The sequence below is a fragment of the Peromyscus leucopus genome, chromosome 8b, assembly GCF_004664715.2.
Source record: "Peromyscus leucopus breed LL Stock chromosome 8b, UCI_PerLeu_2.1, whole genome shotgun sequence".
Taxonomy (NCBI): Eukaryota; Metazoa; Chordata; class Mammalia; order Rodentia; family Cricetidae; genus Peromyscus; species Peromyscus leucopus.
Genome location: NC_051086.1, coordinates 34,801,581 through 34,827,599, shown reverse-complemented (window position 1 = coordinate 34,827,599; position 26,019 = coordinate 34,801,581). Strand labels below are relative to the sequence as shown.

The 26,019-nt window shown below is 45.7% G+C and overlaps 1 protein-coding gene across 2 annotated transcripts in view; it reads right to left on the bottom strand.

Moving 5' to 3' along the window:
- Positions 1 to 12,390: 12,390 nt before the first annotated feature.
- The window catches only part of Sar1b (secretion associated Ras related GTPase 1B), a 28,706-nt gene continuing 15,077 nt past the window's right edge, over positions 12,391 to 26,019 (bottom strand). For both annotated transcript variants that reach the window (XM_028857225.1, XM_028857226.2), the window contains 5 exons: positions 23,368 to 23,487; positions 20,686 to 20,751; positions 16,499 to 16,602; positions 15,312 to 15,443; positions 12,391 to 12,993 (listed from right to left, as the gene is read on the bottom strand). In XM_028857225.1, coding sequence (XP_028713058.1) covers positions 12,877 to 12,993; positions 15,312 to 15,443; positions 16,499 to 16,602; positions 20,686 to 20,751; positions 23,368 to 23,487 — 539 coding nt within the window. In that variant the 3' untranslated portion in view covers positions 12,391 to 12,876. The remainder of the gene's footprint in view (positions 12,994 to 15,311; positions 15,444 to 16,498; positions 16,603 to 20,685; positions 20,752 to 23,367; positions 23,488 to 26,019) is intronic.

The following is a 26,019-nucleotide window of genomic DNA, read 5'->3' as shown; positions in this document are numbered from 1 at the left end:
AAAGCATCTTGGCAAAGCCTCCCTTCATCCGTAGGCATAGGCACTGCCTGATGCTATTTCCAGGATCCAAGAAGCTAGTTGGTTCTGTTATCAGTTGTTTGGGATTTTGGACTGCAAAGACTGTAGCTCCTGCCTCCACCCCCTCCTAGCCAAAGAAGCCTCTTTCTGTCTCCTGGAAGGTCTTGGATACTGCTGTATAGGCATATCCAAGACAGACGGACTGCCGTCATCTTCAGGCATGCAAATGGGTCCCCTTGCGAAAGATCAGGAGAGAGAGAGAGAGAGAGAGAGAGAGAGAGAGAGAGAGAGAGAGAGAGGAGTCTCTGCAAAAAAAAAAAAAAAAAAAAAAAAAAAATCCTAACTAGGTTTGTTGACTGCTGAGCTCCCCATAGAAGGAGGGACCCTCACCTGACTATCCAGATACTCCTTTTAGCCAATCATATTGCATTATTTTCTAACTACGTGAGGCCTCAAGGGCTAGGAAGGTCTAAAAGACCTTCTATGCAACCACAGAAGCCATTCTGGGTACTCACCTTGTAGTGCGCTGCTCGGGATCACCCACAGTCCTTTGCGACCCCTCACCCTTACTCTGTAAGTAACCTTAGTAAACCCATCAGCTCCCTAGGGTGAACTTCGGTGGAATCAAACTTTGGCTTGTCTATGGGACCGAATGAGGAGCAGGGTAGAGTATTCCTAGTCCCCAACCCCAACCCCCTGGTGAAAATTCTCTCATAGATATGATACAGGACACTGAGACAGAGATTGTTTGTGGAGGCAAAAGAGTTACCTAATGCCATAGACAGGGCTCTGAAGAGAGGAAATCGGAGCCCACGTGACCAAAGTGGGGGCTCTTATATAGCTTTCTTCCTCAGGGTTTCTCTGTGTATCCTTGGCTGTCCTGGAACTTACTCTGTAGACCAGACTGGCCTTAGATCAGGCTGGCCTCGAACTCAGAGATCTGCCTGCCACCTCTAGCCTCCTGAGTGCTGGCATTAAAGGCGCGCGGCACACGCCTGGCTTTCTTACAACTTTCTGAGGAGGAAGTTTACACAACGCAATCCAGGCTCTCAAAACCTCGGGCAAGAGAAGGGGGGAGGGGGAGGGTGCGTAGCCACGAATGCATCCTTTTGAGTTAAATTTACCTCCCCAGGTGAGAGACTGTTCGTCCTAACTGGGGACTCAGAGTGTCCTTAGCTGGACACCTGTCAGCATCCGTGAGAGGGCCAGGTATGCGTTGTGGCCTGAGCAGCAGCTGGATTCTTTTTTTGTTTTTTGTTTTTGTTTTGTTTTGTTTTGTTTTTCAAGACAGGGTTTCTCTGTGTAGCTTTTGTTTTTCAAGACAGGGTTTCTCTGTGTAGCTTTGCGCCTTTCCTGGATCTTGCTCTGTAGACCAGGCTGGCCTCGAACTCACAAAGATCCGCCTGGCTCTGCCTCCAGAGTGCTGGGATTAAAGGCGTGAGCCACCACCGCCCAGCTCGCAGCTGGATTTTTTAAACAGGTATTAATTACTTTTATTTATTTTACGTGTATTGCGTGATTTGCCTGCATGAATGTATGTGCACCTGTACATGCTTGGTGTTAGGTTATTTAAGGCAGCTGTGGAGAGACTGAAGCGGGGAAGAAAGGCTTGGTCTGACCTTAAGTGGGACCATGTTTATGCACGACGAGGAGGCACTTTTGTCGCCCACCTGTGTGGGCGGCAAAATGCCCACAGAAGATGGAATGCGGCCCCTTATAGGGCGGGAACTAGCACATCGAAGTCCCTCCCTTCCGGAACTGCTTGGTCTGGCCGCAAGGGAAGCTGGGAAGTGTAGTCTTTTTAGCAGAAACTCTCACGGTGCTATTCCTGAGACCCGAAGAGGGTGTTGGATTTCCTGGTGTTGGAGTTACAGTTGGTTATGAACGCGCCTGTGGTTGCTGGGAACCGAACCTAGGCCCTCCGCAAGAACAGCAAGTGCTCTTTAGCACTGAGCCTTCTCTCCAGACTCAGCAGCTGAATCATAACATTACATTCTGAAACCCATCCTCCCTTCCTGATAAGGTCTCACTCAGGCTAGTCTTGAACTTGTGGCTGTCGACTCTACTTCCACAGCCAGGAGTGCTGGGATTGTGACTAAAGCTGTGCTGATCAAAGCCTGGCTTTGCCGGGGCTAACCACACAGACTCTGCCATTCCTCCACAATACGGCAATTACCCAGACAATAGTGAAAGCAGAGAAAGATTTAGTCAGTGTGGCCACTTTGGGGAGGGGAACAGATAAAGAGCTTCAGTGACCCCCGTTCCCTGCATCCCAAACCCATCTTCAGGGTCCTGACAAGAGGTTTAGGTTTAAACAGAAGGCAAGAAGCATGCGTAACTAAGCCATCTTGGTCAAGGCGTGGTCCACCCATCACTGAGCGTCACTGTCTGCCCTCTGAGGTGGGCTGACCGTTGTCAGAATTAAATCTCTCTCCAGGAGACAAGTCCCTCCTTTAGCTGGTACCAGGGCTTCAACCTCTTCCTTCTGGGGAATTTCAGGTTTCTTGGGGACCCCTGTTTCGATAGGTCAAATGGAGGGGCAGATGCATCTCTGGACCAGCCTCAGTCCTGTAAGGACTGTTACGGGTTATAAGTGTGAGCTGCCAACCTCCCAAATATATCCTATTCGTGGTCCTCTGGGGCCCTCACGTCGCAGACATCTGATCTAGTTCAATTTTGCTATATGGTCACTGAGCAATTTTCTAGCTGTCAAGGTTTGTTGCCACTGGACTTTCCAAATGCAGTATTTTTTAGGGTGTCCCCTCCTCTGACTCCACTATACCCTGGTCAATGGATGGACTCCACCACCTTGTTCAGGCAAAGCCAGTCCCGGGCCAGAGGTCAGATATGGCCTCGGCTGTCTCAAGGGTCCACCCCTAGGACTCAGCCAGGTGCTCTGTGGGTGAACAGTACCCACTGTTTCAGAACTTCAGCTTGTGGGGTGTTTTAGTTTTTGTACTGCTGGACCTTAGGCATGCTCTCATTCTGCAGCCCAGTGTGTGTTCTAGTTTTGCTTTAGACCAGAATCTTCTGCAGTGCCTCCACATGTCAGTGTACAAGCTCAATGGCCAGTGTGCCATTTTAAGGACACATCTCAGGATAATCCTGACTTCAAACGATCTTTCTTGATCCAATGGTCCATGTGCCCATGAGCCCAGGGGGCAATGGCTCTAAGCTTAGAAAACAAGCTCAGCCAGGCGGTGGTGGCGCACGCCTTTAGTCCCAGAGGCAGAGCCAGGCGGATCTCTGTGAGTTTGAGGCCAGCCTGGTCTACAGAGCGAGATCCAGGACAGGCACCAAAACTACACAGAGAAACCCTGTCTGGAAAAAAAAAAAACGCAAAAAACTAAAATAAAAAAAGAAAGAAAAAGGTCATGCACCATGCAATGTTGGTGTTGGAATCAGCATTGGGCCTAAAGAACTCATTATAGCGGTTAAGAAATGGGCTCAGTGGGTAAAGGGGCTGCCACACCTGATGGCCTGAGTTTGACCCCAAAATTCACAAGGGGAAAGGAGAAAACTAACCCTGTGTCCTCTGCTGGCCACATGTATGCAGTAGCACATGTGTGTACATGCACATGCACACACACACATATACACACTCTTAGTTAGATTTTTATTCCTCAGAAGAGACACCATAACCACGGCAACTTTTATAAATGAAAACATTTAATTGAGGGGGCTCCCTTACAGTTTCAGAGGTTCAGTCTATTATCATCACGGCGAGGAAGGAGCATGGCGGTGTGCAGGCAGATGTGGTGCTGGAGCTGAGAGTCCTACATCTTGACTCAGAAGCAACAGGAAGTTGACTGACTCACACTGAGGGGAGCTTTGATCAAGAGAGACCTCAAAGCCCACCCCACAGTGACGCACTTCCTTCAACAAGGCCACACTTCCAAATAGTGCCGCTCCCTTTGGGGGCCATTTTCTTTTAAACCACCACACACATGCATGAACACTTCAATAGTAAAATAATATAAGTGGGTTGAGAGCTGGGAAAGGCCCATTCTAGACTCCTGTCTCCTCCTCTCATCAGGCTAACTTGAAATCCTTGATCCTCCTGCCTCCGTCTCTGGGTACTGAGATTATGAGTATCCATCCATTAAGATTTATTTACCTTTTTTTTTTCTTTTGGTTTTTCAAGACAAGGTTTCTCTGTGTAGTTTTGGAGCCTGTCCTGGATCTCGCGATGTAGACCAGGCTGGCCTCAAACTCACAGCGGGCCACCTGCCTCTGCCTCCCAAGTGCAGGGTTTAAAGGCGTGCGCCGCCGCCGCACCCCCCCCCCCAGCTATTTACTTATTTTGTGTATATGAGAGCTCTAACTGCATGTATGCCTTTAGCCAGAAGATGGCACCAGATCTCATTACAGATGGTTGTGAGCCACCATGTGGGTGCTGGGAATTGAACTCAGAACCTCCGGAAGAGCAGTCAGTGCTCTTAACCTCTGAGCTATCTCTCCAGCCCCAACCATTTATTTTTTTAAACGAGGATTCACTATATAGCCCAAGCTTGTCTCAAACTGATGGCAATCCTCCTGCCTCAGTCTCTTGAATGTTGGGATTACAGGCTTATGCCACCATGGTAGCCCCCAGCTGGCAGGCTATAGGAAATACCTGCTGAATGACTAACAGGGAAAGAGAAAGAAATGGAGCCCAAGAGTCTAAGCCGGACTCCGGCACTTCCACACACACTCGGTTAAATACCTGGAAACAATTACAGCTTGCCTCCATGTAAGTGTTTGAGGAAGAGAGACTCTGACTGACAGCCCTCCAGTGAGGAGATGCCCTGTCCTCATTTTGTCCAGGGCAATACTGAAGGATGATTACATAAAAGACTGCCCAGCCCCCTGGTGATCGAGACTGATGGCTGGAGAATCCAAGGGGGCCTCCATGGCTACCTGACTGCCAGACTGTGCAAGGGGCCTGTTGATTCTCTGCCTGGCCCCAAATAGAAGCTGGGCTAGGGACAAATTCCAAGACCGTTCTCTAAATAGCTCCATGCCCTGCCATCTGCTGCCAGGCGCTCAGGGAAGGAGAACAGCCCCGGCTGGCTTCCTCCAGGAGCTGTTGAGCCGGGTCCTGGAGTCACAGGGTTTTGTCCACAGGGAAGTGTCCTTAGATTCTCTACAGCCAGAATAGGTTAAAGCTCTCCTGCCTTGACTTACTGAGGGTTCCCTCCCCTCTCAGTATTGAAGGCCCTAAACGGAGGGAAGTCAACATGCTTTTCTCTAAACTGCGACCAACCTTGTCTGGCTTCCTAACCAGGGACTAGAAACCAACTCAAGCTTAAGGTCTGGTTGGGGGCAGTGAAAACCCGAGATCTAGATGAGACCTGGAAGGTGGTGCCAATACTTGTCATGTTTACATCCTCTCAGCTTTCTGCAATGTGGCCAGTGCCAGATGAAATAGGACTGCAGTCCCACTGAATTTCATATTAAACTTTCTCTTTTTGTTTTTTCCTTTTTTTTTTCTTTCTGTGTAGCCCTGGCTGTCTTGGAACTCACTCTGTAGACCAGGCAGGCCTGAACTCATAGAGATCTGTCTGCCTCTACCTCCCCAGTCCTGGGATTAAAAGTGTGTGCCACCACTGCCCAGCACATGCAAACTTTTTAAGTCACTTTTTCTTAACATTTTAATTATTATTTTTATGTGTATGGGTGTATGTCTGTGCTTCACATGTATACAATGCCTGTGGAGGCCAGAAGAGGGCGTCAGATCACACTGGGACTGGAGACAGTTGTGAGCTGCTGTGTGGATGCTGGGAATTGAACCTGTGTCCTCTGGAAGAGCAGCCAGGTGCTCTTAACTGCTGAGCCATTTCTCCAGGCCATCATGCAAAAAAAAAAATTTTTTTTTAAGATTTATTTATTATACATACAGTGAATGTTTGGCCTGAAGGCCAGAAGAGGGCACCAGATCTCACTGTAGATGGTTGTGAACCACCATGTGATTGCTGGGAATTGAACTCAGGACCTCTGGAAGAACAGCCAATGCTCTTAACCTCTGAGCCATCTCTCCAGCCCCATGCAAATTCTTTTGAGTAGAGGAAGTCTATTCTCCATTAACCCAACCCCCAGGAGCCAGTAAGGAAGAAAATTTCATTTTATTTTTGCACAGTTATCTGCCTGTTTGTCATGCCCAGTGTTTATCACTGACACCATTGTGACATTTGATTTTTTTTTTAATCTTATTGTATGTGTCTAGGTGTTTTATTTGCATGTATGTGTGTTATCACATGTGTGTTTAGTGCCCAGGGAGGTCAGAGGAGGGCATCAGATGGTTGTGTGCTGCCATGTGGGTGCTGAGAACTGAACAGGGGACCTCCCTCTGCAAGAGCAGCCACTGCTCTTAACCACTGACCATCTCGCTAGTCCTGTCATAGCAGCATTGGGGGAGGGAGGAAGGGGAGGGTAGCAGAGATACAGTAAGAGTTTTAAATTTTAAAATTTCCCCAGGAACTTCAGTACATGCTGGAGAACCTCTGTGTAGGTAAAACCGTGGGTGGCTGAGGAAATGGGTCGGCTGGTGAACTGGTGAAGTGCTAACCATGCAAGCAGAAAGACCTGAGTTGGAGTCTCAGAACCCACTTGGAAACCTAAGTGTGGCCGGGTGGCGGCGCACACCTTTAATCCCAGCACTCGGGAGGCAGAGCCAGGCAGATCTCTGTGAGTTTGAGACCAGCCTAGTCTACAAAGCAAGATCCAGGACAGGCACCAAAGCTACACAGAGAAACCTGTCTTGAACAACAACAACAACAACAACAACAACAAATCTAAGTGTGATAGCCTGTGCTTTTAAGCCAGGTGGACACAGATTACTAGCCAGGCAGCTAGCCTAATCAGTGAACTTCAGAATGGTGAAAGACATTGATTTAAAAAACCAGAAGGAAGCCAGACAGTGGTGTAGCTGAAGTTTTCCTGGTCCAACCCTCCCCGCACCATCCTGCAGCCACTCAGACCCAAATGAACACACAGAGGCTTGTATTAATTATAAAGTGTATGGCCTAATGGTTCAGGCTTCTAGCTAGCTAGCTCTTACATCTTAAATCAGCCCATTTCTATAAATCTATACTTTGCCACATGGCTTGTGGCTTACCAGTATCTACATCTTGCTTCTCCTGGCAGCAGCTATCAGCGTCTCCTTGATCTCTTTAATTCTCTCCTGTCTCTCCAGTTAGAATGTCCTGCCTAACCTTATTCTGCCTCACCATTGGCCAAACAGCTTTATTTATCAACCAATCAGAGCAACACATTTTTATAGCATACAGAATGACATCACCCATCACGGTGGTGGCGCACGCTTTAATTCAGAACTGAGGAGGCAGAGACAGATGAATCTGTGCGTTGGAGGCCAGTCTACAGAGTGAGTTCCAGGATAGCCAGGGCTGTTTGTTACACAGAGAAACTCTGTCTCAAAAAGCAAAATAAAAAAAAATAATAAAATGGTAAAACATGATCAATTTAACACAAGAACGTGTAACAGCTAGCTGTTCTTTATAACTATACAAAGGCAAACAGAAACGTCTTGAGTCACACTGGATGCTCTGGACACACTGTCCTTAGAATCCACACTGACTTCAGCTCTACAGCACCGAGAGTTCAAATGAGTGTAACACCGAGCCATTCCCAGCAACTTACCAACGTGCTCTGCGTTCAGCTACACACTTGCATCATTAAAACGTACCCTGACTCCATTCCCCGATTGCTGTGCACTCTGGTGGCAGCTGACTGATCACTAGACCACGAGGAGCAGGGAATGTGGAAACCCGAGTGAGGTTGGCCATTTGGACAGGAATCTTTTCTGGTTGATATTTGGTAATGAATTTGGTTCTGAAATCTCAAGGAGAACTATACAATTGCCATCCTGAAACTCCCAAAATAATTCAACTAAAATTTAAAACATAACATCCCTTTTTAAAGACTTGCTGGACTATGTCTGCCCTTCCGTGTGGCTTCCCCAAAAAGTAACTTGGTATCGATTTCCCCCGGGGTGGGGCACACTGAAACCAAGCTTGCTCTGGAGTACACTGCTTCATCTGATTACTTTGTGTTGTGTAAGAAAGTGTCACCAAAGTCCTGAGCAATCATGGAGGGTCAATGTTCTTGATGGTTCAGAATGGCACCTTCAGCAAACTGTGGGCTCCTCCTGTACTGGGGACCTTTTAAATCCCGGCTGCCCTGCAATGTCAAGTGAGGACATTGACTGGACTCTGGACTGAGAAGGTCTTAACAGAATCCAAGGACTTCCTCATGGAGGAGCTAATATCACACATTCTATAGTTGAGCCTAAGGTCGGTAGCAGTAACACCTGCACACGGGCTTGCTGGTTTTTGTTGTTGTTGATAAAATGTAAAAACCTGATCAAGCTTGGAAATGCATGTCTTTAATGCCACAACTCATGAGGCAGAGGTGTGAAGATCTCTGTAAGATCAAAGCCACCCTGGAGTTCCAGGCTATCCAGGGCTACACAGACACTGTCTGAAACAGACAAAAAGCATTAAATTGAAATTTAGATTAACAATAACAGATGAGAAGCTTCAATGTGTAGTTTTGATAATTTAGCTCTTGATCAGAACATAACTATTTTTCTTAACTCAGTGCAGAACATTTTTTAAGAGAGGGTCCAGCTCTGTTGTCCACTCTGGCCTTGAACTTTGTGATTCTCCTACCTAATTATAGGAGAACACTACCATGTTTATTTTTGCTTTCGTGGGGGTGGGGTTTATCAACCAGACAGAGCCTCATGCTGTACCTCAGGCTGGGCTCAAATGTTTGGCACAGTTTCTGCCCCAGCTACCCAGAAGCCGGGATTACAGGTATGAGTTACTATACCCAGTTAGATGGGTATAGAACCTTTTTATATTAATATAAGTAACCATTTATTTTCTATTTATTTTGTATTAAGGGCTTTATATCTCTTTTGTTTGTTTTGGTTTTTTTTGTTTTGTTTTCTGAGACAGGGTTTCTCTGTGTAACAGTCCTGGCTGTCCTGGGACTCACTTTATAGACCAGGCTGGCCTTGAACTCACAGAGATCCACCTGCCTCTGCCTCCTGAGTACTGAGATTATAGGCGTGCACCACCACTGCCCCGCTCTGCTTTATATCTCTTAATCTCTATTTTTGTCATGCTTTTTTTTTGAATTTTTGAAACATCACCTTTTTTTTTAATATGTTTAAACAATACAATACAAACAATACTTAATTTTGGGGGGTTTTTTGTGCCAGGGATTGAACTCATAGCTTGTTCATGCTAGACAAGCACTCTACCGCTGAGCTCCATGCTCCATCCACACACCTCCTTTTTTTAAGATTTACTTTTATTTTGCGGGATTCGAGTGTCTTGCCTGTGTGTGTGTGTGTGTGTGTGTGTGTGTGTGTGTGTATGTGTGTGTGTGTGTGTGTGTAAAGTGCACTGTGTGTGTGCCTCTGGCAGAAGGGTTTCTGCCAGATGCAGCATCTTCCTTTCTAGATGGTTAGGAGCATCCTCTATCATCGTCTTTGTTCTTTGATCCCAGTGTCAGAGTAGGAAAGGAGGTTTAATTAAGAGCAAGCCACCTTAGAGTAGGAAGCGTTTCCCCATCTAGAGAACTCTTTGGCTGGGGCATAGAGTGGAGTCTGAGGAGCTCGGAAGTTTTTTGGAACTGCCTCCTCCCAAGATGAGTGACTTGGTGGAGCTCCATTACTAGTTGGTTTTCAAGAGCTATTAGAAGTACAGACCGGGGTTGGGGATTTAGCTCAGTGGTAGAGCGCTTGCCTAGCAAGCACAAGGCCCTGGGTTCGGTCCTCAGCTCTGAAAAAAAAAAGTACAGACCTTAGTTGGGCAGTGGTAGTGCACACCTTTAATCCCAACACTTGGGAGGCAGAGACAGATGGATCTCTGTGAGTTTGAGGCCAGCCTGGTCTACAGAGTGAGCTTCAGGACAGGCTCCAAAGCTACAGAGAAACCCTGTCTCAGAAAAAAAAAAAAAAAAAAGTGCAGACCTTCCTTTTGTCTGGTGACATCCAGCAAGCAGACTCTTTCATCTTGTCTTGTATCCTCTTGCTTGGCCCGGTCAGTCTCCTCCAGTGTATAGTCTGGGCATTAAAGCAGGTCAAACAAAACCTAGAGGAGACTGACTGGTTCTAGGGACGCCTCCCAGGCAGCCAAGTCTGCTCTCTTGTTACCTTGTGTTTGGGGGTCTCCCTTTTGCTGTCCCTTGCAATAGACAATGGGTACTTCCTTGGGTCGCCAGATGGTTTCTAAGAGTGTCAAGATCTCCTCTTTGTTCTTGATCTTCTGGATGGAAGTGAGGATCCTTCTTTCTCGGTACAGGGCCCCATGTATGTGGGCTGTGGTAAAGGCAGACTGGCTCTCAGTATATATAGTGACAGACTTGCCTGTTCCCCAACAGAGTGCCTGAGTTAGTGCTAGGAGCGTGGCTCACTGAGCTGAGGACCCTTGGTTAAGTAAATGCAACCAAACAGTCCCATCCTGGGTTTCCACTGCAGCCCTGTCGTACCTGATTCCATTCTGGACAAAACTGCTCCCCTCAGTATACAGTACCTCATCCACCTTCTGCAACAGGCCTGACAGCTTGACTCAGGTCCATTACCTCAGGGCAGTCACGCAGAGGTTCTTCAGGGACGTCATCTGGTAACAGGCTAGCAGCAGGGTTGAGGGCTGATGTTTTGCAGAACCTGGTATGGGGCTGGTCCAGGAGCAGTGCTTGGTAATGAGTCACCAATGTGTTTGACATCATCTTTCCAGAGTGCCCAACAGGATAGCATCAACCAACTGCAGGGCAGCCAGGAACACTGCCTGCTCCAGTCAGCTTTCTTAACCTCCTTCACCAGACACACACACACAGGCCACCCAACCGAGATTGGGTCAAACCTCTTGGATAGATAAAGCCATCAGCCGCTTCCAAAGCCCCAGGAATTGAATAAGAATTTGCTTTGAGATTCCCGGCCCTCATCTGCATAGAGCTGGAAGGGTTTGTTGATGTCTAGGACCCAGGGCTGGGCGGACACCAGGGTTTTCTATAGGACTTTAAAAGCCTATGTCCTCTGTCTTGATTGTTGTAGACTTTTGGAACTATTTTTAACAGCTGGGACCTAGTCATACCCTAAAGTCCCCCCTCCCTTTTTTTTTTAATATCTGGGACCAAATGCAGAACAAAAGCAATCTGGGTTTTTTTGTTTCTTTTTGTTTGTTTGTTTTTTAGCAGCTGTCCTTAATCCTTTTAAAAAAGGGCCTGGAGAAAATTGTCACATCTTCTTGGTCAGTGTCAAAAGGTAAAATCTGTCATATCTAGGCTGCACTGTCTGGCATTGATCCTTTGGCCCAGCCTGGGGATGGCTTTTCTACTCTTTTTAGAGAATAGTAGGTTTTGATTTTTCCAATTATACACATCATTGGTTGAAAAGGTAACATAAACTTGTGGAAATGAAAAAACGACTATACTCAATTATCATGATTGCTTCCGATTTGGGGAAATATAAATAATATGGATTTACAGACAGAAAAAAAAATAAACAAAATCAGGGAGACCTAAGGCAGAGCAACTGGTCCCCATTTATATTTTTTAGGCCACCATCTAAGATGAGCATGGCAGCTTACTCTCCTCTGCATGAACAAAGGCTGATTCAAAAAACAAAAAAATTGTCACTTTTCATTTTTGTTAATGATGGGAATAGCTTCAGGCATTAAGAGCTTTTTGGAGAATTAAAACGCTTTAAACAACTAGCCAGAGCTGTAGTCGTGAACAGAGCAGTAACACGTGAACACTCACGGTGGTTATCACATGCAGAAGTCAGGGCTTTGTGCTATGGGAGACGAGCAAGCTGAGTGCCAGCGAGGTAAAGATGGCACCAAACAAGCTCTCGTCTTCCTCCTCTCAGGAAAGAAAGCATGCCCAGTGCAGAGGAGCCACGGGATAGGAGCAGAACCCACTCAAGAGCCGCCGCTTTCCCCTGGGCAACGCAGGTCTCTAGGCTAGACTGCTCCCTTTTGGAGCCCTGGGAGTGACTCTCAATGTGGACAGCCGGGTCATCTGTCACTAGTTTTGACAAGGAATCACTAAATTCTGAGAGTGGCTAGTGTGGGCTGAAGAGCCTGCAGGACAGGATAGGCCACAGACTGCAGCCGTGGTAGCAATGGCCGGTGGAATGACTGGTAAGGACAGTGAAGGATTCAGAACCCTGGAGTCAGGCACTGGACTCCAGCTGCCGTGTGCTGAGTGCAAGCAAGGGCTTCGGCACCATCCTGACATCTGCAGGAACCTCCGTGCCCATCAGCCCCCCTCTCCTACGTGTGCTATTAAACCCTCACATTTCCAGAGCACACTAGCCACATATGATACATCCAAATGAAACAGCTGCGCAACAAAGAGCCAAACGTTGGAGTTTGTTTTATTGCATGACGTTTGCATAAGAAAAAGTAGTCTTGAAAACGGTAAGGCATCATGCAATCACTGATAAGCGGATTTTAACTGTACATAAGATAGGCAGACAATCTAAAATTGAAAAACTATTTCCAAAAAGTACATAAAAGTTTCACATGATGAGCTTTTAAATATGGTTTATATTTGTAGTTTCACATCGTTAAAAAGTGCTTCAAATGTACCGCTGGGAAGCTGATCTTTATAAACGGTGACGGGGTTGATGTGGGGCTGTAAACTGTAAAAACTATCTGTATGGAATTAGAAAGCTAACATTGTGATATTCAAACTTGAATCAGTTTGCAATTCCCACTCAGGTAGATATATTAATAATCTAAAAAACTCCTATTCTGAAACCAACAAAAGTCTATTGAATTCAAGTTATGCATGTTGGGGGATGGATCTCAGAGGCCTGGATGTGAGTGGGCAGGAAGGCTGCTAATCGATGTACTGGGCCATCCAGCGGAAGCCTTCTCCATAGCCTTGTCTTTTCAGCACACTGCACATGAACACTTCCAGAGGCCTGGCGTTCAGCTCCTTCAGCGACACACTGCCCTGGAAGAGAAGAGAGCTGTTAGGTTGGGGTTTCATGGAATAAAAGTACTACTCCCCGCACATTGCAGATTCTCCTTCAAAACAAAGGACGTCAATGATAAAGCCATGGGTGCTTAGAATCCAAGTCCCCTCACACATGAACTTCTTCTTACTCTACTGTGTCAATGTGGCCAATGAGTGGGAAAGCTGTGAGCTTGGGAAGTACACAGAAATAAAACAACCATCTGAGCATGGAGACACGCCTGTTTTTCTAGCACTCAGAGCCTGAGGCTGGAGGATCTCAAGTTCCCAGACAGCCCAGGCTAGAAAGTAAGACCCTATTTCAAAAATCAAAAAAGAAAAAAAAATTCCAAATCTTCTTGGCTGACATTTAAGACAACATTCTGCAAGGTGCTGGCATATCCCTGTAATCCCAGCACTCAAGAAGATCTAAGTTCAAGGACAGCCTTGGCTACAGTGAGACCATTGCTTAAAACTGGTAGGGAACAGATTATTACGAAGAAGGCAGAGGGCTAGGATGAGCGAAGAGCGCTGAGTCCCGCCCTCTGCTGCAGTATTTCCTTGCCCTGAAAGAGCATGTGTGAACTGAGGAGGTTCTGTTTATAAACCATGAAGTTCACTCCATGGCTTATCTGAGAATACTTCTTTTCTTTCTTTTTCCTTTTGGTTTTGTTGAGACAGTGTCACTATATAGCACCCAGGGTAGTCTTAAACTTGTCATCCTCTTGCCTCAGCTTCCCAAGTACTGGGATGTCAGACATGTAGCACCATGTCCTGTGGCTTTCTAGAACTTTTCAGTACTAACATGCCCCACCCCATACCTCAACAAATCCACTATAAATAAAAATAGCTCTAGCTAGGCCGTGGTGGCGCATGTCTTTGGTCCCAGCACTTGGGAGACAGAGGCAGGAGGATCTCTGTGAATTCGAGGCCAGCCTGGTCTACAGAGTGAGTTCCAGGACAGCCAGGACTGTTACACAGAGAAACCCTGTCTAGAAAAAAAAAGGAAGGAAGGAAGGAAGGAAAGAAAGATAGAAAAAAGAAAAGGGAGGGAGGGAGGAAGGAAGGAAGGAAGGAAGGAAGGAAGGAGGAGGAAGGAAGGGAGGGAAGGGAAAGGGAAAGGGAAAGGGGAAAGGAAAGGAAAGGAAAGGAAGGAAGGAAGGAAGGAAGGAAGGAAGGAAGGAAGGAAGGAAGGAAGGAAGGAAGGAAGGAAGGAGCGAGCTCTGGTGGAGTGATTGGTCGGTGTGGCTATTTACATTAACAAAAGAATAGTGTGTCCTGACTGGAGCTGGAGAGACAGCCCAGTGCTTAATAGCAACTGCTGCTGCTCTTCTAGAGGACTTAGGTTGGATTCTTAGCACCCATGTGGCAGCTCACAACAGTCTGTAACTCCAGTTCCAGGGGATGCCCTCTTGTGGCCTCCTAGTGCACCAGGCATATATGTAGTATAGAGACAGACATGCAGGCAACACACACATTAAGTCAAAATTGTAAAAAGGAGAAGGAGGGCTGGAGAGATGGCTCAGTGGTTAAGAACACTGACTGCTCTTCCAGAGAACTGGGGTTCAATTCCCAGCACCCACATGGCAGCTCACAGCTGTCTGTAACTCAGTTCCAGGGAATCTGACACCCTCACACAAGTGCACATAAAATTAAATAAAATATTTTTAAAAAATAAAAAAGAGGGTTTGGGGATTTAGCTCAATGGTAGAGCACTTGCCTAGCAAGCGCAAGGCCCTGGGTTCGATCCTCAGCTCCAAAAAATAAAAATAAAAAATAAATAAATAAAAAAGAAGGGGTATTGGAGAGATGCACAGTGGTTAAGAACATTTGTTCTTGCACAGGAACTGGGTTCAATTCACAAATCAAATTCCAGGATAGCTAGGGTTATTCTACAGAGAAACCCTGTCTTGAAAAACAAAACAAAAAAATTATAAATAATTATAAAATGTAGGTTCAGAACCAGAACATAAAATATAGGCTAAGAATCCGGCTTAATGGTTGAATATATGTAGGGTTCTAGGTTAATTTCTGGTAACAACACACTGGAAGTACTTAAAGAAAAGAACAAATAAAAATCCAGGCATGGTAGCACACACCTTTAATCTCAGCACACAGGAAGCAGGGGCAGCAGCCTGGTCTATAGAAGTGAATTCCCAGCCATCCAGGACTTTAAAATGGAAGCTGAGGGCTCATATATATATATATATTCCATCTGGTCTACATAGTGAGTTCCAAGACAGCTAGAGCTACATGGTGACATCTTGTCTCAAAAATAAATAAAGAAATATACAATAAATTTAAAAAAAGGGTTTTACCTTTCCTGTTGTCTGCCCATATAAGCCGAACATCTCTCGTAACCTCTCTTCACTGATGGCTTCGGGTCTGTCGATCTTATTTCCAAGAATTAGTATAGGCACATTGGCAATGGTTTCGTCTGTCATCAGTGACTGAGACAAAGCAAATAACAGGAAAGACAAGTTGATTTAAAGCTTATTGGAGAAGATGCCAAACAGCCAAGGGCTCACTCTTCACTGTATCACGACACCCTGGCCTGCTTAATCACGTTTGATTCCCTCACGTTTGAAAGTGAGCATTAAGAAACCCTGGGCTAAAAAAAAAAAGAAAAGAAACCCTGGGCTAGATTCTCCTATCTCCCTGTAGCTCTCTCTGGAGATGCGCACCATGCAGATCACTAAGGGAGCGTGGACACCTTAGAGGTGGGGCAATCTGGTTTCCCTTCTGGTTCTGCAGCTAGGTTCCTACCTTGGGCAATTAGCTTGAGAGGGATCAGCAGCAACTACTTAGGGCTGACCTGGGTGCTGAGTGAAGCAATACTGAGCTTGTAGAGGACCAAACACAAGGAAGAGTCAGCAACTAACTGACCCTGTTCCAGGACCACAGAACCTTTGTGAATACAGGAATGGCGGGGGTTAGCCTTCCGTCAGATCATGGACCCCTTTACTCTGTGGTCTCAGATTTAGTTCTGCCTTGCTGGAAACTGCTGAGCCTCTTTACCAAGTATCTGACCTAGAGGGTGCAGAGGGTGTGGACATGCCGGACCACTGGCTGGACAGTTGTTGAAGGAATGGGCTTCTGAGATGACACGACTCTGGATAGCTGGCTTCAGGAGTGAGCAGGCATGCACACACATGGCTTCAGGAGTGAGCAGGCATGCACACACATGGCTTCAGGAGTGAGCAGGCATGCACACACATGGCTTCAGGAGTGAGCAGGCATGCACACACATGCGGGGCACACTCTGGAGAGGATGAACTCAGTCTTCAGAAGGGTGTTAGCACTTCTTCACTAATAAGAGCTACTGTAGTCTACTCCCTCTTTGTTCTAAACAGAGTCATCCCCAGTGAAAACCATCGCGGAGTCCAACAGAGCTAGGAGTTTGCCAAGACACTGCAGGAAGGCTCCTCCGACAGCTCAATCTGCACCTATTCCTCAGGCTGCCCAGAGGGAGTTCACTGTGTTTAGTGTGAATTGTTCAACTTACATCAAGTTCTTCTTTTGATTCTAACAGCCTTTCATGGTCTGCACAATCCACAAGAAATACGATGCCATTGATAGCAGGAAGGTAGTTTTTCCATACTCTTCGGGCTAACAAAAACAATCAGGAGTTAGGATTTATGTGTTGGTCAAGCCTATCGACAGCTGATGGAGATGCCAACCAGGTTCCCAGAGTTCTGAGACGTGCCTGTTTGTCAAAGATTTTGGTACCAAATGTTTCCTAGAACACCAAAACAAATTTCAGACTTTCCTTGATTGTGGGCATGTCAAATCCTCCCATTGAGAAATAGAATTAGGGGCTGGGGATGTGGCTCAGTGGTAGAGCACATACTTTGCATGTGAAAGGCCCTGGGTTCAATCCCCATTACCCTCCAGAAAAAGGAGGCTGTTACACACAGAAACCCTGTCTTGGAAATTAAAAAAAAATAAAAATAAAAGCCCATACTTTAGCTAGGCGGTGGTGTACCTCTTTAATCCCAGCACTGGGGAGGCAGAGGCAGGTGGATCTCTGTAATTTTGAGGCTAGCCTGGCCTACAGAGCGAGAGCCAGGACAGGATCCAAAGCTACAGAGAAACCCTGTCTCAAAAAAACAAAACAAAAACAAGAAGAAAAGAAAAGAAACAGAAGTAGGAGGGAAGAGATGGCTCAGGGCTTCAGAATGCTTCCTGTTCTCCCGGAGGACCCCAGTTTGGTTCCCCAAACCCATCAGGTGGCTCACAAACACTAGCAACTCCAGTTACAGGGATTCCACACTTTCTGCTTCCACAGGCACCTGCACACATGTGGTGCACCTTCAGACGCAGTGACTCTCATTAAGTTCACTAGAGAGCCACTGTGAACTCCATCAACCAAATGTAAGCAGTAAAAACCACATACGTGTGCGTGCACTATTAATATTTGACATTTCTAGTTTCTTAGGTTTTAGCTAATGATAAATATGAAACCAACGACAGAAGGATGTTAGTACCAGGTACAGGCTTGGTGGCTAAGTTACAAACTGTTGTATTCAAAACAGAAAAAAAGTTAACTAATGAAAAATTCCAAAATAGTGCCACCATCAGGAATGTTCAACATATAACCTTGTAAGGATATTTCATAGTCAACTATAAGAACATTTTTATGGGGGCTAGAGAGATTGCTCAGTGGGTATGAGGGATGGATGCTTTTCCAGAGGGCCAGGGTTCAATTCCCAGCACCCACAAGGTGGTTCATAACCATCCGTAACTCCAGTTCCAGGGAATCCGATGCCCTCTTTGGACCCCTAAGGGGACCAGGCATGCATGCGGTGCACAAACATGCATGCAAGACACTCAAAATAAGTAAATCTAAAGAAAAACTTTTCTTTTGGTATTTGAAAAATATTTCTCCACTGTCTTCACGTTTACCTTGTTTCTGATGATAAGTGTGCTGTGCATCTTCTTCCATTTATTATTTGGGTTACTCATCTTTTCTCCTCTAGGATTATATTGCTTTTGAATGTCTCATTATAAAAACTGCTGGTTAAGTTGCTGACTTCAGTTCCATAAAAGGAGGGGGAAATCATTAACTAACTCTAGCTTGGGATTAGGATAGAATTCCCAATAGTTTCTAAGATGGGCCTGAACATACTTTGCCAGTCTGTGCTAAGCCTTCATGCAAAGCAGGACTCTTGACACTGACGACTATGAGGGCTGGAGAGACGGCTCGGGGGTTAAGAGCACTTATTACTCCTGCGGAGGACCTGAGTTTGATTCGCAGCACCCACATAGTGGTTCCCAACCATCTGTAACTCCAGTTCCCGGGAATCTGACCTAGGCACCAGGCACACATGTAGTACACAGACATATATGCAGGTAAAATACTCATACACATAAAAATAAATAAATCTTAAAAAAAGTTTGAAAAATGCTAAAGATTCTCTGTCTCACAGTATAAAATATTTCAGCTAGGGTTTAACTCTTTATGTAAAAATAAGCAAGTACAGCCATCTCACTAGTATTCAAATTTGCCTTCATCTTTAAATAAGTAGTATCATTATATACATATCAAAGAATTTTTACAAATAAAAATTTATAATTTTTATAAAATCTTTATAATTTATTATTTAAAAAAATTAACTAAAGTATAGGAAAACATGAGGATAATTGTTCCAATTAAAGGTTTTCAAAAGAAAAACCAACTTTTATTTATTTATTTATATTTATTTATCTATTTAGGTGTTTTGGTTTTTCAAGACTGGGTTTCTCTGTGAAACCCTGGCTGTCCTGGAACTCGCTCTGTAGCAAGCCTGGCCTCAGACTCACAGAGATCTGCTTGCCTCTGCCTCCCCCCAAGTGCTGGGACTAAAGGTGTACACCACCACTGCCTGGCTCAATTTTTATTTTTTAAAAAGATTTTATTGTTTTTTGTTTGTTTGTTTTGTTTTGTTTTGTCGAGACAGGGTCTCTCTGTGTAGCTTTGCACCTTTCCTGGAACTTGCTTTGGAGACCAGGCTGGCCTTGAACTCACAGAGGTCCACCTGGCTCTGCCTCCCACGTGCTGGGATTAAAGGCATGTGCCACCACTGCCCAGCTCTTATTGTTTTTATTTTATGTGTATGAGTGTATTGTCTGCATGTATGTATGTGTACTGTGTGTGCCTGGTTCCTGTGAAGGCCAGAAGAGGGCACCAGATCCCTGGAACTGGAGTTAAGGACAGTTGTCAGCAGCCATGTGGGTTCTAGGAGCCAAACCTCAGTCCTCTACAAGAACAGCCGTGAGAAGGCAACTCTTAGAGTGCCCACGAGAAACCACGCTCTGACTTGAGCTTTGTAGTCCATCTGGAAAACACTATAGAGATGAAATTTCAGGCAAACGCCATTTGATTCTAAGTTTTTATTATTATTATTATTATTATTATTATTATTATTATTAATGATGTGTCTGTGAGTACAAGTGTGTGTGCAAGAGCAAGCTTGTGGAGTTTAGAGAATAACCTCTGGAGTCTGTTCTCTCTCACTGTGGATTCTGGGAATTGAATTCAGGTTTTCAGACTTGCAAGGGAAGCACTGTTACCCACTGGCCATCTCCCCAGCTCTGGATTCTAATTCTCTAATCTTGATACCCCAGAGATTAACCAATGTGTGTCTCAAATGTGTGCTTTCACTAGCCACAGCCACTGAAAACCTTTTCAAATATATGTCGCACCATTTTTTAAAAACGATTTGACTATTATTATTCTTATGGTGCTGAGAAGGAAGTGCATGGGAGGTGGAAAGCTCTACCACAGAGCATCAGCACTATAGAGCTGGCACCCCAGCCCAGCACGAGGCTTCCAGAAGAGCACTAGCTCGAACAGCAGGCTTACGGGCCTCTAGGTCTGGAGTGTTCACTAACTGTGCTACACCACGTGCCCCACATGCTAAGAGCGACTGGGATATAAAAAACAGACAGGGCCAGGCGGTGGTGGCGCATGCCTTTAATCCCAGCACTGGGAGGCAGAGCCAGGCGGATTTCTGTGAGTTCAAGGCCAGCCTGGGCTACAGAGTGAGTTCCAGGACAGGCTCCAAAACTACACAGATAAAACCTTGTCTCGAAAAACAAAACAAAAAACAAACAAAAAAAACAAACCCAAAAAAACAAAAAAAAACCCACCCGGACAGGATGTTAGTCCACAGAAGTTCATCTTAGGGTTCAGGTCCTGCACAGATGTACACAGAGGCACTAAGTCCCACATATGTACAGCTGGAGCACTCCTCGCTAGGGTGGCTTCTCCAGGGAGGGAGTCCCATCTCACAGATGGGGATTTGTGAGCAAGAGCAGAGGGGAGAACAAGAAGTCAGCTCTAGTGGGAGACATGGGAAGAGCAAGGACCACAGAGAACGCTGGGACAATGACAAGTCTGTGTTATAAGAAACGGTGAGTTGCTGCGGGCTTTGGGGGCTGCATCACAGGCTCATAATAGGATTTGGACAACAGGTGAGAGGAGCCTGATGCAAAGAGAAAATGGAAGCTGAATTTGCTTCATACCTCACCAGCACAAGCAGTTCAGACTCCAGTGAGTCAGAACGATCATGAAAACCCTCTTGGCTCTCAAAGCACACCCTTGACCTTACTCTGCCTTACTTGAAGAGCATGCAGTTCCAAGCTCTGGACCATAGCTGCCATATTTACTAAGTTAAGATAAAACAGAGACTAAGAGAAATCGAAGCTTACCTTGGATGTGCCCACCCAGATCAAAAGTCGTAAAAGTCATGCCAGCAATAGTGAGTTCTTCTGAAGCTAAAACAAAAACAAGATATTTTTACAGTACAATCAGGGATCTGCCAGACATAGGGGCCATGACTGTAATCCGGCAATGGGGAGGTAGACGCAGGAAGAACACAAGTTTAAGGCTATCCTTGGCTACAGAGCATGTTCAGAGCTAGCCTGGACTATAAAGACGTGTTTATTATCTTTCATTTATCTCCTCATTGAGTACAGGTTTTCCTTTAAATCCTTGGTCACAGGATCTCTTTACATTTAAAATAAATAAAGAAAAAGGGCCAGCAAGATGGCTCAACAGGTAAAGGGGCTTGCCACTGAGCCCAGTGACCTAAATTTGATCCCAGAACCCCAGGGCGGATGAGAGAACTGACACCCACAACTGTCTGTTGGCCTCCACTTGCAGCATGGCACACACCCTTGCTCCCGACTAAGTAAGTGTAATAAAAGAAACAGAGAAGAGCCTTTCAAACTTAATGTCTTGAGTCGGGGCACATACAACCTAGCTGGCCTTGAACTTGCTATGGAGCAGATTACCTGCATGATCCACCATGCTTAATCCACGCAGAATTTGCACAGCTTCACGCAGGCTAGGCGGATTCTACCAACTGAGCCCCATCCGCAGCCCACCGGAGCTGTCTCTCCCTGTGTGGTAATCCTATCATCTTCGTCACTGCTGGGTCCATTTCTTCGGACAGATTTTTCTCCTGGTTATGGGTCACACTTACTTTGTGCATGTCTTACTAATTCTACATTATAAAATTGTAATACATGCTAAATTTTACTGTATTCTTGAACTTCACTCTAGTGGACTTGTTCTTTCTCCAGATGTGGTCCCTTGGGTTCTACTCCACGACTGCACAGACACGGATTGTCCATGCTAACTTCTGGAGTAATTTCCTCCAGTGCTGTGCCTGGCAAGTTCTGCCCTCCCAGTTCTGGTCTCTGTCTCCTCAACTGACTGGGTTATTTGGGCTTCCTCTTACACCTGGGTTTGAAAACGGGAATACGAAGAGTTCATTTTCCTTCTCTTATGAACTTCAGCCCTGCACCGGCTATTGCCCAGGGCTAGGGAAGTTGAAGGGTAGTGAGTTTGAAGTTAGCCTGGGCCACAAAGCAAGACACTATCTCAAAAACTAGAGGGAGGGGATTATACACAGTGTTTCAAGTAAATTAAATACTTAACTGGGTCTGTATTTAAAAGTTACTACCAAAAGAAAAGGGCAATGCTTGAATATGGCTCGCTACCCATTGGCACAGTTACACCCCTGTGCATACTCTACTCTAGAAAAGAAATGCCTATTTAATTAACTATGGTACAGGAAGGAGACTGTCAACATCTCAGACTGTCCCCTCTCCCTTCTCTGTCAGCCTCCACCTAGACTTCAAGTCTATCACCATGGATTATTCTGGCTAATTCTCAAATTCCATGTGATGGTGTCACACAGCAGGGAACTTCTTGTGACCAGCTTCTCTCATGGAGTCTTATTTCTCCTGGCTGGTCTGGAACTCTGTGTAGACCAAGCTCCAGTTTGTGACTTCCAGCCTCTGCCTCCCAAGCACTGGAACCACAGGCGGCACGCCCAGCTTTGATTCCTCTTTCTTGGAGAATATACCCTGCCGCTTTCTTTCTCTTTTCTGCACAAGGCTTTTGGTAAATACATATTCTCACTTTTCCAGATAAACACCTAGTAGTAGAATTGCCAAATCAGAGGACACAAGGCTATTACTTTTTCCATATATGCTTTAAATGGAAAAATACAAGTTGGGGGAATGTGAGATGCAAGAAAAGCTGAGAGACCACTTGCTTTGTGCCACATAGTTTCCTGTGCCTAGACACAGGTGTGGCATACAGTAGGTGCTCAAGAACTATTCCTGGGGTAAGTGAAAGATCACCTGCTCTGTGCCCTGCAGTTTCCTGTGTCTAGACACAGGTGTGGCATACAGTAGGTGCTCAAAAACTATTCCTGGGGTAAATGAAGGGAACAGCATTAGTAGGCAAAAGAGAAGAAAAAATAGTCAGCTGTTTGTTCTAATTCTGCATACACATCCATGTCTTTAAGAATTAAGTCCTTTCAAAATGTCATTTATTTTTATTTTATGTATATATGAGTGCAGGTACTTGTGTGCCTCAGGTACATGTGCAGACCAGAAGCAACTCTTTTCATTGTTATTTTTTGTGACAAGGTCTCACTATGGACCCTGGTTGACCTAGAATTTACTATGATGTCCAAGCTGACCTCGAACTCACAGATCCACCTGCCTCTTCTTCCGAGGGCTGGGGTTAAAGGTGTGCGCCATCACACACATCCTTCAATTAACTTGTTTTTAAACTGTATCTGCCTGGTTTATAATCTTCTCACTGTGACAGTTACAGATATAAATTAGCCCACTATTTCTTTCTGCTGCTGGCTCTGTAGGTTCTTATTCCGTAACCTAGCCTGGGCTCATGGTGTAGTCAAGTACTTCTAGATCTTAATTTGTGCTCTGGGAACCAGGTCAGTTACTATTTACCCAGCTGCTTCAGGAACAGGTTGAATAATCTCATAGTTTATCCACCAAAAACCCCAAATCAAAACAACTTTGGGGCAGGGCCTGAGACTCGGCCTTACTCCCAGGGAAGCGACCACTTACTGGGATGCAGTGTCGGGACGTGCTGGCCAAGCCTGTCATCTTTGAGCATGTGCAGCAACGTCGTTTTTCCCGCATTGTCCAGCCCAAGGAATACCAGTTTACCGGTTTTTTTATACAACCCTGCAGAAGAAGAGTTCCGATCAGTCAGAGTGTCATCCAACATGGAGTATGAAAATGACTTTATATTTGACATGACATGAAAGTTACTGTTATTGTTGTACTCGGTTATTGTTAAGACACCTGAATGCAACTCTTGAGAAGTCTAGAATGCTTGGGTGTGCAATGTCCTTCTCCTAAGTGCTTCTCTCTGTCTGTGCTTAAATTAATATTAAAACCCTAATAAACTGCAACTTTACCATACCTACAATCCCAACAGTTGGAAGATAAAGGCAGGAGAATCTGAATTCAAGGCAATTCTTAGCTATACAGCAAGCTTGAGGTCAGCCTGGACTACATGAGACTCTGTCTCAAAAAAACAAGAACCAGGCCAAGTTTGGTAGCCCATGATTGCCTTTAATCCCAGCACTTAGGAGGCAGAGGAAGGTGTATCATGCCTAGCTTACATAGTTCCAGGGCAGCCAGGGCTATGTAGAGAGACTGTTTTAAAAAACAAATGGCCGAATCAGGCATGGTGGCGCATGCCTTTAATCCCAGCATTTGGGGGGCAGAGGCAGGAGGATCTCTGTGAGTTCAAGGCCAGTCTGGTCTACAAGGAGAGTTTCAGGACAGCCAGGAATGTTACGCAGAGAAACTCTGTCTTAAAAAACCAAAAGAAAAAACAAACAAACAAACAAACAAAAAGGCCAGGCAGTGATGTTGCATGCCTTTAGTCCCAATATTTGGGAGGCAAAGGCAGGCAGATCTCTGTGAGTTTGAGGCCAGTATGGTCTACAAACTGAGTTTTAGGACAACCAGGGCTATACAGAGAGACTCTGTCTGGAAAAAAAACAATTAACCAACCAAACCAAAGAAACAGTAATCAACTCTAACCCTGCCTCAGCATAAATAAACACACTGAGCATAAGTAAGCTTGGCTTCCTAAGGCATCTTCAGGCTCTGTTCTCGTTTCTGTCTGTGGGAGGCAGTGCCACCCTCAGGTCAGTCCAGGCAAGTGCTTCCTGTCACTGAGCTGTACCCTCCTCCTCCTCTTACTTTTCAGTGTGACAGGAGCTTACCAAATTGACCAACTTGGCTCTGAATTCATTCTGTTGCTCAGGCTAACTTTTAATTTATGATCCTCCTGCCTCAGTCTCCTGAGTAGCTGGGGTCAGAGGTCTGTACCACCAAGTAAGGCCTAGCTCTTATTTTCAGGTTTTATTATTTTATGCCTGCACGTAGTGTCTGAAAAGGCCACAAGAGGGGTCCTCTGAGACTAGAATTATGGACAGATACATGAGCTGCCATGCGGGTGCTGGGAATTGAGCCCAGGTCCTCTGGAAGGGCAGGCAGCCAGTACTCTTAACTGCTGAGCCATCTCCTCCATCCCTCATTTTCAGTTTTAAAAGAGCAATTTAAAAATCTACACATTATCCAAGCATAGCCAAACTTATCTGTAATTCCAACATTCACTGATGAAGTGGAGGCAGGGGGATCATGCTAGTTCCAGGCCAGCTGGGCTACATGGCCACCTCTGTAATCTTTTTCCTTTCTTTTCCTTTCCTTTCTTTTTTGTTTTTTGAGATAGTGTTTCTCTATGTAAGAGTCCTGGCTGTCCTGGAACTCACTCTGTAGACCAGGCTGGCCTTGAACTCAGAGACTGGCCTGCCTCTGCCTCCTGTGTGCCGTGGCAGCCAGCACCTTAGTTCACTGAGCTCTCTAGGTGTTTTGCTGCATGTCTGTCTGTATGCCGTGTGCACAGTTGGTGCTGGAGGAGGACAGGAGAGGAAGTTATATCCTGTGGAACTGGGTACAGACGGTGGTTGGTGCTGGGAATTGACTTAGGTCCTCTGGAAGAACAATCAGGGCTTTGTTTGTTTGTCTGATTGTTTGTTTGTTTGTTTGTGTGAGACAGGGTCTCACTGTGTAGCTCTTGTGGCCTGGAACTCACCAAGATCCACCTGCCTTTGCCTCCAAGTGCTGGGATTAAAGGTGTGCGCCACCACCACCGCCACCGCCACCACCACCACCGCCACCGCCACCACCACCACCACCACCACCACTGCCACCAGCACAGCTAAACCATTTCTCCAGCCAGTCCTATCCTACCCCCGCCAGCAGTTTTGTGTTTTTAATTAATTAATGTTTGGGTTTTCGAGGCAGGGTTTCTCTGTATAGCTTTCGATATTCTGGAACTTGATTTGTAGACCAGGCTGGCCGTGAACTCATAGAGATACGCCTGCCTCTGTCTCCCCAGTGCTCAGATCAAAGGCGTGCGCCACCGCACCCAGCCTCTATATTTATTTTTGTGGGTGCTGGGATGGAGCTCAGGTCCTCCTGCTTGAACAAGCACTTTACTGACTGAACCGTCTCCCCGGCCCAGACACAGACGTTTATAATGAGCTGCATACTTGACAGGACTAGGGATTTATCAACTGATACAGCAACAGCCTAGCATGCAAGAGGCCTTGGGTCAGAGTCGATACCAAAAGCAACCAAAGGTAACACATTGGATTCCATTCACAGAAGAGTCAATGAGATAAAAGAATTAAAAGA